A 13,878-nucleotide genomic window follows, 5' to 3' on the forward strand; every position below is an offset into this window, starting at 1 on the left:
TGTATTGCCCAGGCTGATCTGGAACTCTTGGGTTCAAAGCAATCCTGCCACTTCAGCCTCCCTAGTAGCTGAGACTACACCGCCTGGCTCCCAGGCTGAATTTTTGCTACCTGACTATAGATGGACCTTACAGGTATCACGTTGCCCCTTTTTTTGTCCAATTGGGATATTGGTTGTGCCTTCCTGAAGGATCTAGTTAGTTTAGAGTCCAGACCCTGGAAACGTCAAAGTTCAGAGGAAAGAGCCTGGACTGCCAAGTAAGACAGATGGGCTTGAATTCCAGTTTCACCCTTTAATGAATGCTTCTGATCATTTTGAACAAATTACCTAATTCTCTGAGGACAAGCTTGAAGAATGGGAGTGACAGTATCTACTGGCAGGGTTGGTGGGAGGAATAAATGATATGAGTGAGTGTGTGCCAGGTGTCTGAAGAGCAGGTGCCCAATTAAGTAATCTGCAATCATTAATTAACCAATCAGTCGCTGGTATTAATTGCCTTCCATCCTCCCGAGTCTTGTCAGGTTATGGGTGCATTCTGCTAGTCCTAGCAGCGGGAAGACTTTCTGGCTGCAAGCGGCGAACTCTTCACCTTGGATTATTTCCCCTCTCACTGAGAGGATGAAATGCGACCCGGTCTCTTTAAGGGCCCGGCACCAACGGGCGCCCCGGCGGGGCGGGCGCGGGGACCGAGACCGTGCGCCGGGGTGGACTTGCGGCCGCTCGCACCGACTCGCGCAGGAAGGAAACTCGGGCCTCCGCATCCGCCCGGCCAGCCATGCTGCTGAGGCCGCTGCGGGGCTGGGCCGCCCGGGCGCTGCGCAGCGCTGGGCCGGGGAGCCCCGGCATCCCCGCGATCCCCGCCTCGGGCCCCGGTCTCCGGGGCACTCAGCGCCTGGCCTGGCCTCGGGGTAACTCGGGTCTTTCTTCCTTACTGTCGGCGCCGCTATGCGGGCCCCCCTCCCTACCCCTCGGCTTGCGGGACCCGCCGGAGCCCGAAACTCCTCCGAGGCGCGGGGTTTTCTCCCCGAGCTGTGGCGAGGAGGGGCAGGGGCGGGCACTGGGGGGTATCCGGGCGCGAGCCGGCAGGTAGCAGTGTGACCCCGGGCCGGTTGTCCTGCTGGGCTGGGGAGAGGAGCTCTAAATAGCATGAAGGAGCCCCACCCCGTGGAGCGGGGGCTGCTCCGAGCTTCCGACCCAGGCCGGGGTCTCTCCGCCCACTTCCTGGTCTGGTTCCTTAGGCCTTGGTGGGGCACTGCAAGCTGCACGTAACCAGTTTTCAGCGGACCCTGGCGCCACTGGCGGTGGAAGTTGGGTTTAGGCTCCCCTCCCGCCCTCCCTGGGAATGGGGACCCACTCAGAAGTGGGTCACCGTTGTCGCCAGGTTCTGGCTTGGGCTGTTGAGAGCCGCCCCAGAACCACCTACCTAATGGGCCTGGTGGGCAGCAATGTCAGCCCTGGGCCCGGAGGAGAACCTGCGTCCAAGGCCCAAACCCATGCCCACCGCCCACTCTTGGCGCATGCCCTGTGAGTGAAGGCCGCTGCTCTGCGGTTTCACTTGCTGGACACCCATCTGTGAAGATCTAAATATAAAATGTGTGGACCGTGGAAAGTATAACATGCTAACTGAAAGGCCCTGAGCGCAGAGGGCCAATGCCCATTGGACCCAGGCAGCCGCTGCACGGTGTCGCACATAGGTAGACGGTGGTGAGTGTGCCGCTGTTCACCCACGGAGGGTCCCCAAACTGGAAAACTTTTAGGCTAGGGAGCAAGCATAGAAACTGTTGCTTTTGTGGTCACTTAGCAAATTAGGGCAAAGAAGAGTGAGTTGCTTAAAACTGAGTTTAAAAATTGATTTTCTTTCTTTTGTAGATAAAGATAGAGAACAGGAAAAAGAGAAAAAATCAGTGGTAAGTTCCTCTTTTGTGTGCACTCTACGGTGTAGGATAATTTTTATTTATTTATTTATTTATTTGAGGAGGAAAGAGAAGGAGTGTATGCACATAGTGAAAAACAGAAATACAAGAGGATCTCCAGGGAGAAGGAAGTTTGTTGCCATCTTTGGGCCTCTGGCCCTTACCTCAGAATCCACCTCTCTTATCAGTTTCTTGCATGTCCTTTTGCATGTCCTTCCCCACAGTCTACACAGCTAGGAGTATATATATATGTATATATATATATATTCATATCTTTCAGGTAGATTTGGACTGTGAAAGCTTGAGGAATGATTGTAAAATGATTTGAAAAATGTTCATCCTGTGTGGGGACAGTTGGTTTCACCTTGGTTGGGCAGCCCAGATGTGAGGAAGGTCTCCTGACCACCACCCCCTGCCCTCTAGTGCTGAGACTGGTGCGGGGGTAGGGGGTCAGAGAGAATCCATGAGGTCCACAGATGTGGGTTCAGTCATGGAGGTGACTTTGAAATGCTGGCTATGAGGTGGGGGACTGTGGCTGGTATAAGCTTGAAAGTCAAAGGAGGGTCCAGTTGGACATGTCTGTGAGGATGTTGGATGCTTTAGCTGGCTGGGGTGAGGGGCAATATTTCGGTCACCATCCAAGGCTCAGTTTCTTAAGGGAGGTGGAAGTCAGTATCTCCTATGGCTGGAAAGGGGATGGCTTGGCTTGGCTGATGGTGGCAGGAATACCTTGGCTGGGATCCTCGGAAGGCAGAAGATGTGGGCAGGTCCTCAGGGTACTCAAGGGGTATGGCAGTGGGTGCCATAGAAGGAGAAGGGGCATGCAAAGTTGAGCTGGATGGGAATTAATGCATTATTGTATTTTTATTTGTTTATTTATTTTTTGGGGGGGGTCACTGTGTTGCTAAGGCTGGCCTCGAACTTCTGGGCTCAAGCAATCCTCCCTTCTCAGCCTCCTGAGTACCTGGAACTATAGGCAGGCACTACTGCTTATGGTTATTGTATTATTAATTATTGAGCTAACACTGATGTGAGCCAAGGGGCCTGTTTTCAATGCTTTCTGGGTGTGGTCTGTTGTGCCCCCAGACCCACAACAGGAAGTGGTATGGAGCAGGGTGCAATGGCGCATGCCTCTCAGCAGCTACGTGGGAGGCTGAGGCTGAGGCTGAATGCAGCCCCTGCTGTTAGGGAGCACATAGTTGGTCTGATGGAGGAGACAGCAGTAAATATGGTGGATCTAGAGCAGCAATGAGTCTGGGGGCTGTGAGTAGGGGGGCCGGTGACTGGGGAAAGCCATGGGAAGCCTTGAGGCCTCCTGGGAGATGGAGGAGAAGGAACTGTAGACACAAGTCACAGAAGGAAGAGGAACTGCAGGCCTGGGCTGTGGCCAGTCCCTAGAGTGGTGGCTGGGGAGGTTTTGGGGACAGGTCCTAACACCCAGAGCCACTGAAGGGCTTTGCCCTCACCCAACATGATCTGATTTGCCTCTCAGGAGGAGATCATGGCGGACCATGGGTGAAGGGCCTTGCTGGGCCAGACTGGAGGGGGCGAGGCCTTAACTAAACCAGGTGCCAAGGAGACAGGCACAGAGCCTGCTGCTGAGTAGAAAGCAGGGTCCAGAGGTGTTGCTGGTTGACTGGTATTGCTGGGTGGGGCGAGATGTCCAGGGTGTTGAGGGTGTTTGAGTGGATGGTGCAGTCATCACATGACACTATATATAATAGCAAAAATTGGGCATCACAGTGCAATTTTATAATAAAGTAATTGGACAGAACTTAACATCCAATAGTAGGGATTTCCTTTTTTAAAATTAATTTTTAATTTTTAATTATGGGTACATAGTAGTTATATCTTTATGGGGTACACGTGATGTTTTGATACAGGCATAAAATATGAATTGATCAAATCAGGGTAATTGGGGTATCCATCACCTCAGGCATTTATCATTTCTTTGTGTTAGGAACATTCCAGTTCCACTTTTTTAGTTATTTTACAGTATAGCTTAACTTATTGTTGATTATAGTCACTTTGTTGTGGTATCAAATATTATTCACTCTAACTATATTTTTGTACCCATTAACCGCTCCCACTTTATCTCTCCCTCCCTGCTATCCTTCCCAGCCTTTGGTAACCATCATTCTATTCTGTCTCCATGAGATCAATTGTTTTTAATAGTTAGCTCCCACATATGAGTATGAACATGCAAGATTTGTCTTTCTGTGCTTGGCTTATTTCACTTCACGTAATGTTCTCCAGTTCCATCCATGTTGTTGCAAATGGCAGGATTTCATTCTTTTTGTGGCTAAATGATATTCCATTGTGTATATGTACCACAATTTCTTTATCCATTCATTTGTTGATGGACACTTAGGTTGATTCTAGATCTTGGCTGTTGTGAATAGTGCTGCAATAAACATAGTAATGCAGAAATCTTTTCAATATACTAACTTCCCCTCCTTTGGATATATACCCAGCAGTGGGATTGCTGGGTCATACGGTAGTTCAATTTTCAGTTTTTTGAGGAACCTCCATACTGTTCTCCATAGTAGTGGTTGTGCTAATTTATATTCCCACCCACAGTGTATGATGGTTCCCCTTTCTCCACGTCCTCGCCAGCATTCATTACTGCCTGTCTTTTTGATAAAAGTCATTTTAACTGGGGTGAAATGACATCTCATTGTAGTCTTCTTCCCTCACTCTCTGTGCTAGGCTGCTGTAGTTGGAGAGGAGTGACATGAGCCCTCCCTCTTGGCCACTGCAGCTAGGACTATGCCAGGTCACACCTGAAGCCAGCCCGGTCTCACCCAAAGCTAGTGGTGACTGTTGCCTGGCTACCTCTGATGTTTATTCAAAACCCAAGGGCTCTTTAGTCAGTAGGTGGTGAATCCTGTCAGGACTGGGTCCTTCCCAGGGCAGCATGTTTCTGGCCCAGGGTGGGTCCAGAAAGACCTTCTAGGAGCTAAGGCCTAGACTCGGGCTTCAGCAGTCTGCTTGGTAATGTATTTTACTGAGGCTGAGCTGGTACTCAAGTTGCAAAACAAAGTCCTTTGAGCTCTTCCGTTTCCTTCCCCCAAGTGGAAGAAGACGCCCTGAGCTGCGCTGCCTGTAGTTGGGGGCGGGGGTGACACAGGCACTGGCTTGGCCGCAGCTTCTGGTGTCTCACTGGGTCATGTGCAGCCCAAGTCCACTGGCTCCGAGGCAGCACAGCTGCAGAAATTGCCCCAGGATTGTAGTTTTTGTGGCCTGACTGCCTTATGCATTTAGTCCAGGCCCCAGGCTGCTTTTCATCAGCCGGTGCTGGGGCTGGCCGGAAGTCAGGTTTCCGGGTGGAGGATTTCCCTCCGGCCCGGCTGCTCTAAATGCTCCTTTCGTGGTCACTGGCAGATTCTGCCCTGCGATGTGTTCCCCTGTGCCGGGGTGGCCCTAAATTTCAATGTAAAGTCCCATAATCACGTCACCCTCCCTCCCCCAGGCACACAGATTCTCTCTCCAGTCAGCATGCTTGTGGCACTGCTGGGGAGGTGGGGGAGGGGTGGCATTGACAATGCAAGATTGTTTTTCCCACCCTCTTTAGTGCCTCTTTCCTTGACATCATGTTAAACCAGGTAGTATGATTGCTCTCCTGACTTTGGTTCTTCCGAAGGTGCTTGCTTGCATGGATAAAGTTTGCATTTGGTGTTCATGCAGAGGGACGATCTCTTAGGCCATCTTGCTCCACCCCTGTCCCTCCGACAGTAGGGATTTCAATAAATCATGGTGTATCTCATGTGATGGAATATATAAAACCATTCATGATCATGTTTTTGAAAAATATTTAATGATGGGGAATGAAAAAAACCTCAAACCAACAACAGTAAAAGTATATGAAATATGATCTAAATGAAAAAAACAACTGCCCTTAGGGAAAAAAACAGGAAAAAAATATTATAAACTGTTAATAATGTAGGAATTCTCAGTTTAGTTAAGAGAAAGTTGTGGAGTTAATAATGGCTGTGTACGAGAGAAAGTTTGGGTGTGGGATGGGGGTGAAAGTGGGGTGTCTTCCCTTCATTCTTTGAATATTAAGTGAAATTGAACTGAGTTCCTTTTTTTAAAATAATCAGCTATATCGAGGTACAATTTGTATACCACAAGCTCACCCATTTTAAGTGTACAATTCAATGATTTTTAGTAGATTTTGTAGCATCACTGCAATCTAATTTTAGAATATTTCCATCACTCCAAAAAGAAACCTTGTGCCCATTTGCAGTCACTTCCAGTCTTAGGCGACCACTAATCTACTTCCTGTCTCTATGGATTTGCCTTTTCTGGACATTTCCTAGAAAATGGAATCATATAGCATGTGATGTTTTGTATCTGGCTTATTTCACTTAGCATAATATTTTGAGGTGCATCTGCCTCATAGCATGTAACAGTACTTCATTCCTTTTTATTGCCAAGTAGTATTCCACTGTATGGTTATACCACTTTGTTTATCTATTCACCAGTTGTTAGGCATCTGGGCAAGTTTCCTTTTTTGCTGCAGATTTCTCAGAGTCCATCATAGGACCATATATATTTTGATTCCTTTGGGGGTTTTGGAGCCCAAACCTGTCTGCCTCTGAAACCCTTGGTTCTTATTAAACATCCAAATGGCAGTTCTCTCTGGGATTATGAGTGATTTTTATTTTCGTCTTTTAGTTCTCTGTATTTTTTACAGTGAGAATGTTTAACTTCCATTTTTAGGAACGATTAAATGTTATTTAAAATTAGGGTACATGGCTCATCATAGTGTCAGTTAAAATCGTGGGAAATTGCACTCAAGACCTCATGGCAGAGGCTAGTGGAGGTAAATTGTGGCACATCTGCAGAACGCTGGGCTGGCTGGCCGTGTGCTCCCACGGCATGACAGCATCTCTTTTTCTCGTAGTTTCCTGTTCCCTTCCTCCCCACCCTTATTCTCGTTGTGAGCTCTTTGGTGCTGTGACTGGGTCCTGAGTACATGGCTCCTGGCACATCGAAGGCCTTCAGTGAGCACTTGGAAGACTCAAAGATGAGAAATGTGTATAGAAAATAATACTTGGCATGAAATATGCTAAAATGTCATGGTGTTCATCTCTTAGAATGGGGATTATGGGTGATATTTTCTACTCTTTGATTCTTTTCTTCAATGGCATGTACTCTTAAAATATTTGTAGACATCACTTTAGAAAGAAAGTAAAGACTTCCTTGGCTCCTTCTTTTCCCTTCTGTGACAGGGGGACTTTGTGGGATTTTTCATGCCTGCTCTCAGCCAGAGGGCAGATTGGCTGGGCTTATTCAAGGCCTTATGTTTACCAACTCTTCAGGATTTCATTGTGGGAATGGCGACAAGTGTTTCTGGAAGAAGGTCTCACCCGAACAACATGTTAAAGTCCCGGCAATGAACAGGAAAGAAAGTCTATGTAGAATGATGTCTAGATTGAGCTCTTTTTAAATATCTAGGAGAGGCAAAGTAGTTTTCTTTAAAGAACAACAACAAAAAGTGAACTCGATTAGTGCTCTGCTGGGGTCTTTTCGTGCCCTTTTGCACACTCCCTTGGATTCATTTTGTAGTTTGAGGTTCTAAAGGAGTGAGCTGGCAGAGACCCTGGATTGGAGGGTGGCCCGGCACCTATTGGAAGGGGGATTTTGTCCTGCTCTTTTGGGTACATACCCATCAGGATCAAGGCAGGAGGAAACCTTCACAGCCAGCTGACAGAGTTCTTTCTAGGTGCCGGGGAGAGTTTAGTGGGTCGGGTGAGGTGAGCTGGCCCACTGTGACCCGGTGTTTTGTGTAGGGTGTGATGAGAAGGGGACTCCCAGGCCTCGGTGTGAATTCTTTTTCTTCTGCCAAGTCTAGCACCTTGGGCAAGTGATTTTCCTAAGTGGCCCAGGTTTCTCTGGGTACCTCCAGCCTTGGTGTAAAGGGACAGGCCACTGTGCAGCGGATGGGTCCTCCTCTGACCATGTGTGCCCCTAGAGGATGTCTGCTGTGTGTTCTCAAGGGCCTGCTTGTCCTCTCACATGTTTAGACCTGCCTGCTCCCTCTGGTGATCTGCTGGAGCCAAAGCCACTGGGCCCATGTCACCAGCAGTGCCTGGCTGAGCAGAGCCTTGTCAGAATCTCTGGGCTGCAGGTTCGAGGGCTTCCACCCTGAGTCTGATTCATAGGGTCTGGGTGCCACTTGGTGCCACCTCATGTTTAACAAGCTACTCTGTGCTGCCGAAGCAGGTGTCTGTGGGCTACCCCTTCAGGAACCCTGCCGCAGATGAGCGGTGCTCACCCTGGCCTGTATGTTGCAATCACATAGCTTTAAAAGTTACTGAGGCCTGAGCCTCACTCTCAGGAACTGCGGTATAATTGGTCTGGGTTGTGCCTTCTGTTGGGGGTTGTGTGTGGCGGGGGGTTGAAAGCTTCCAGGTGATTCTCATGCATAGCCAAGGCTGAGAACCGCTGCCTTGCAGCCTCGAATGCCTTCTTTCCCTTGATGAGTTACTTGTACAGGGCTCCTTGGTCTTTGGTGTACAAGAACCCCAGATGGCTGTCTGTGGCCCCTCCCACCAGTGCCATGACCCCCCCGCCCAGGTGCAGTCAGTGAGAGAGCAGAGTGTCAGGTTCAAGCTGTCCTTTATTCTCTTCTGCTAGCTTCGTTTTTTTTTTTTTTTGGCTTCTGTGAAAAATGTTAGGACCTACCACCTCTCAGGTTCTGGGTTCTGGCGAGGTTAAATGTGCTAATGGTGTGTGTTACTGTTTTAGGGCCTGGCCTTTGACAAGATGCTCAATACAGTCCCTGCTCTTCCCAACCCCCCACCCCCTGCCACCCTTTCCTGATACTTTCCAGCCAGTGACAGAGTGCTTTTTTCCTGTACAAAGCAGTGAATTAGATTTTGTGTTTCCTAACCTCAAAGCCATTAATTAGGCTCTGGTTAAGGTGGCAGACACTTATGCCTCAAATCTAATAGTCTGAGGGGTGCAGTAGGGAAGGGCAGAGCTAGGGTGGGTGAATACACTGTGCACGGTCTGTCAAGGAGGGTCTGGTCTGGAGGTTGAAGTCTTGGACTGAACAAGTTAAGCTGTTCCCCTGAGCCCATTCTTAGACGTCATTCCCTGATGTTCCCCTGGGTGCCTGGTTTCTGGCTCTAATGTGCCTTTGTCTTTTGCCAGATCTGTGTTGAGGGGAATATTGCCAGTGGGAAGACGACATGCCTGGAATTCTTCTCCAACAATACAGACGTCGAGGTATGACTTCTACACTGGGTTTGAATTTGATGGAACCTGAAAAAGCTTGATGGAATAATTTATAGAGGGTATAGACCAGCCCTATCCAATAGAAATATGAAAGGCTCTTGCAACCTGGGACTGTCCCAGATCTGAGTGTCTAGACCACAGATGCAGGCTCTAGACACGCCCAGCAGAGATCCTGATCTGTGTCTCAGAGCATGGAGGATGCTGGAGAAGTTGGCAGTCATCTGAAAGGCACAAACAGGACCAGAGGGAAAGAATGCCTCCAAACCCTTGAGATGGGGCGCATAGTAAAGAAACATGGACTCTTCACAGCAGTGCATCCAGTGCAGTGTTCAGAGGTAGGAAATGGAGGCAAGTGACCTGCCAAGGTCACGGGCAAGCTCCCAATTGGGTAAGCTGGGCTTCAAGCCCTGCCCTATCTAGCTTCCCTTTCTTTGGCTTCTCCCACCCCCCTGCCCAGCCTGATGTGGTGGGCAGGAAGGGCTGGGAGAGAACACACAGAGGAGGGATGGAGGGGACCAGCCTTTCCCTTGGGGGCTCCCAGGGCAGTCAGAGAGGTGGGATATGCCTATACTTGGATACAAGGATGGAGAGAGTTGTTCTCAGGTCATTTCAGGAAGTTACGTGAGGAAGCCTTATCTGGATGGAGCTCTGGCCTCACAGATGGGGTTACTGGGCTATTTTGGCCCAGCCTGGGCACCCAAATCGTGATAGTGTCTTTATCTCTCTCTTTCCTTTCCCACCATCTCTCTATGCACTTTCACAAAGCTCAGAACTGAGGAACAGCTGCTCTCTGATGGTTTCTTTCCTTACAGGTATTAAAGGAGCCTGTGCTCAAGTGGAGAAATGTCCGTGGCCATAATCCTCTGGTGAGTGGTTGTTTCTTGCATGAACCCCAGCGTCCCCCTAAGTGCCTGGCACTGAGGCCTGAGCCTGAGCCTGCCCAGCTGTCCCCTCACCCTCGGCTGAGTCAGAGGGGAATGGGGAGGGAGAAGCAGAAACCGGAGGCATGCTGGTGTTCTGAGACCAAGGATGTCTGAGGCCGGGTGTGCACAGAGCCCAGGGGCCTCCCGTCGGCTATCCCAAACGGGCAGCCTCAGCCACCGGTTGTGTCCATCTCCTGCTGCTCCTTTTATCCCTGCCCTCAGAAGAAACCCATCAGAACCCAGGTCTTTTCACGCCTAGCCCCTCAGGACCTATCTAAGTAACCAGGTTCCTTGGTGAACCCCTATTTGAGTTTGCACTTGGCAATGTCCAGTAACAGGGTCCATGTCTGGCCTCTGGCTCACCCTGAAGCCACCTGTCTGCTTCCCCAAGGTAGACCTAGCAAGCAGGGGCTATAGTGTTTTCCTGCCCTCTTTTCCTTCCCACTCAGAAGGTTATGCTCTGGCTGCTTGAAAGAGATGGGTAGAACCTCAGTCCCACAAGAAAGAGCGTAAGAAAGGGATGTTGGTCACATTTTTTTCCGGTGAGGAAACTGCAGCTTAAATAAATTGCCCGAGGTCACACGGCTGGTAAATGACAGATTCGGGTTTGAGCCTTGTACTTGGAAGCTGCCCCCTCATTTTTAGTGATACAGGTGGCATCTCTCATGTGGTTCATTAGACTCTGAATTCCCCCAGGAGCAGTGACTGTGCCAATTTTGTTCACCACCGTTTGCTAGAACATAGGTGTACTGCCTAGCACTTAGTAGGTGCTTGTTCATTCATTTATTCATCCAACCAGAATTTATTACATACCTACCATGTGGCAGACACTTCTGGTTGCTGTGACAAGTCAAACTCAAAGCCCCTGTTCTCCTGGGCCTAACATTCCAGTGTGCGGAAGTAGAAGACAATTAAATGTGCAATGTGGTGGGAGGTGACAGCAGCAGGGAAGAAAGCGAAAGCAGGTGAAATGATGTTACTTGAATAAGGCAAAACCTCTCAGCGTCTTTGAAGAGAGAATCCCACAGAGACATGGAAAGAATTTCTTCTCTGTGCATGTGGGGGAAGATGGAATGCCAATCATGCATATTCGTATAACAAAGAAACCTGAGAAACATTCGCATTCTCTAGAGGCCAGGGAGGAACCAGGGCTTGATTATTAAGTAAGACAACTAGAGTTTTAGATGTTAGGGATTATAGGTGACATGTCGCAGGAGGAATCACAGTCTCAGAAGTCCGAGTACAAATAGCTTTTCCAATGAGAGTTTTATAATAAAAAATACAATAGAATTAGCTATTTTTACATGAGTTTTCACTCTGGACAGAAGAGCAAGATGGATCTCAATTCATCACTTCATCTAGATTGGTTTTCTGATGCAGAAAAGTGTGTGTTTCTGCAGCCGTCAGGCAAGACGGAATGTATCTCCTAACCTTTCTAAGATTTCCTTTCATCTGCAGTTAGGAGAGTCTGTAAGTTTCAGTGCGCAGGGCACTGAAGTTTCATTAGTTTGCACCAAGAGAAAAATGAAAAGCAAAAATGTGGAAAAGAGCAGAATGAGATTATAGCGAGTGGACTACGGAACATGAAGTGTTTGCATCTATGGTGATGGAGAGAGATTGGTGGGTGGGTGGGCTTCTATGTTAGACAGGATGGCTGGGGAACGTGTCTCTGATAAGGTGCCATTTGAGCAGAGATTTAACGTGAAAGGGTGATCGCTGTAGATACCTGGAGGAAGGGTGTTCAGGCAGAAGGAACAGCAGATGCAAAGGCTCTGAGGTGGGCCCATGCTTGGTTTGTTTGGGGAACACCAAGGGAGCTTGTGTGTTTAGAAGTGGACTGGGCTGGAGGGAGAATGGTAGGAGGTGGGAGAAGAGAGCAGTGATTCCATAGGGTCTCGTGGGCCATGCTAAGTGTTTAGATTTCATTCTGAATGCAATGGGAAGCCACTGGAAGGTTCTGAACAGGGAGTGACAAGAACTGATTTCGATTTACCAGGCTTGCTTAGGCTGCCGGATAGAGAACAGACTACAGGGGCTCAAAGAACATTTGTTGAATGACTGAATGCAAGTTCCCCAGGGACTTTATATGGGCTCCCGTTACCACTGTTACTGGGCTGTCCTAGAATTGTGTTGGTGTCCGTCTTTGTCCACCCTGTTCTGAGGGCCCTGAGGCCATGCTCACTTCATCTCTGGCCCCAGCCCCGGCCTGTGTGGGTTTCTTGAGAGGGCTTTCAGTGCCTCATGGGACCAGGGTCCTGCAGGTGCCACTGTGATGTAAAGTGCTGCGTTCCCCCTTCTGCAGGGTCTGATGTACAGCGATGCCAGTCGATGGGGCCTCACGCTGCAGACGTATGTGCAGCTCACCATGCTGGACCAACATACCCGTCCTCAGGTACGTTTCCGACGCTCAGTTTACACCTTAAACAAAATTTTCTTGATATTAGGGGTATGTGATTACCAGGAAGGGAAACCTCACAAGGGAGCCCAGCTAGGTCGTCGGTGCTGTGCAGGCTTCTCTGTCTGGGCCCAAGGTCTCCTGCTGCTGCAGCAATCTGAGGACCAGCCTCAGCCAGGTGGTCTCCCCATTGCCATTCGAAGCCCACGTCTTTATGACCTGACTGTTGCTGGGCCCAACACCATTTAATTCAGTTCTTCTTAAAGTGCAGTCACCGGACCGGCAGCAGCAGCAGCACCTGGGCACTCATTAGAAATGCACATTTTCTGACCCCATCCCAGACCTGCTCAACCAGGAATTCTGGGGATGAGGCGCAGCAATCTGCTACAAATCTGTACGAATCTGTGTCTTTTAAAATGGGAAGATGTGAGCAGAACCTTTTTGGTGCATATGAATTTCTATCTCCCCAAGCGTCTGTCTAAGTGACACAGATAGGAGGGTCTGAAGTGAGCATGTTTCCCCTTCGGTGACCCCACTTTTCCTGAGCAGGCACTCAATTGCAAACCCAAATTGCGTCTAATTATCTGGATATAAGGGGACATAGTGTGCTCCTCTACTTAAGGAAATCTACCGACAAGGCAGCAGAGATGGAAAGAGGGATGGACGGGCTAGGAAAGAGGAGCAGAAGGAGAGAGAGGGCTGGGTGAAGGGCTGGGAGGAGATGGGCAGCGGAGTCGCCAGGAAAGGGAGGATGGGAGAATGGAAAGGAAGACGGACGGGCAGACAGACAGGCAGGGTGAGAGAGGAAGTGCCCAGGTTATAGGTTTGAATTTGCCTCTCATTTCTCGGCCCGGGTCCCATGGGTGCCGTGGGCCACAGCCAAGGGAGAGCAGTGTTTAGCGGTGTTTGTCCACTTGGCATCAAGGGCCAGGGCCCCTCCTGCTTCCCGGAGGAACACTGGACAGGAGGGTCATCTGTGGAGGGTGTGAGCATCCTGGCAGAGAAGGGCCATGTCAGGTCCTCCTCCATCCGGTTTCCACAGGCAAAGCCCCCAGATTGTCACCTCCACCCCAGCCTTCTTGGGGCTCTACCTCAGGCCTACGATCTCTGTGCTTAACCAAATTCACCCTATTTAGGTCTGTGATAATCACCACACTTTGCCTCAAGCGGACAGCCATTGGCAGTCTCCCCGGCACTCACCCATGCTCTAAGGGGCTTCTCCTCTCCCGGCAGGGTGTAGGGTGGCTCGGGGCAGAGGGAAGAACACAGCTGATGTCAGACCTGGCTTCTCCCCAGGTGAGGAGAAGCCTCACTCTCCCCTCTCCTGTATCAGCAGAGACCCGAGGCAGGTAGAGTAGCAGGCATTTTTCAAGGCTTCCTGACCCCGTCCTCTTCTCCT

At 49.6% G+C, this 13,878-nt stretch overlaps 1 protein-coding gene across 1 annotated transcript in view; it reads left to right on the forward strand.

Moving 5' to 3' along the window:
• The first annotated feature begins 715 nt into the window (after positions 1-715).
• The window catches only part of TK2 (thymidine kinase 2), a 28,237-nt gene continuing 15,074 nt past the window's right edge, over positions 716-13,878 (forward strand). Inside the window, exons 1-5 of the mRNA XM_045533228.1 lie at positions 716-908; positions 1,870-1,907; positions 9,078-9,152; positions 9,974-10,027; positions 12,387-12,476. Coding sequence (XP_045389184.1) covers positions 776-908; positions 1,870-1,907; positions 9,078-9,152; positions 9,974-10,027; positions 12,387-12,476 — 390 coding nt within the window. The 5' untranslated portion in view covers positions 716-775. The remainder of the gene's footprint in view (positions 909-1,869; positions 1,908-9,077; positions 9,153-9,973; positions 10,028-12,386; positions 12,477-13,878) is intronic.

The sequence above is a fragment of the Lemur catta genome, chromosome 20, assembly GCF_020740605.2.
Source record: "Lemur catta isolate mLemCat1 chromosome 20, mLemCat1.pri, whole genome shotgun sequence".
In the NCBI taxonomy this organism is placed as follows: Eukaryota; Metazoa; Chordata; class Mammalia; order Primates; family Lemuridae; genus Lemur; species Lemur catta.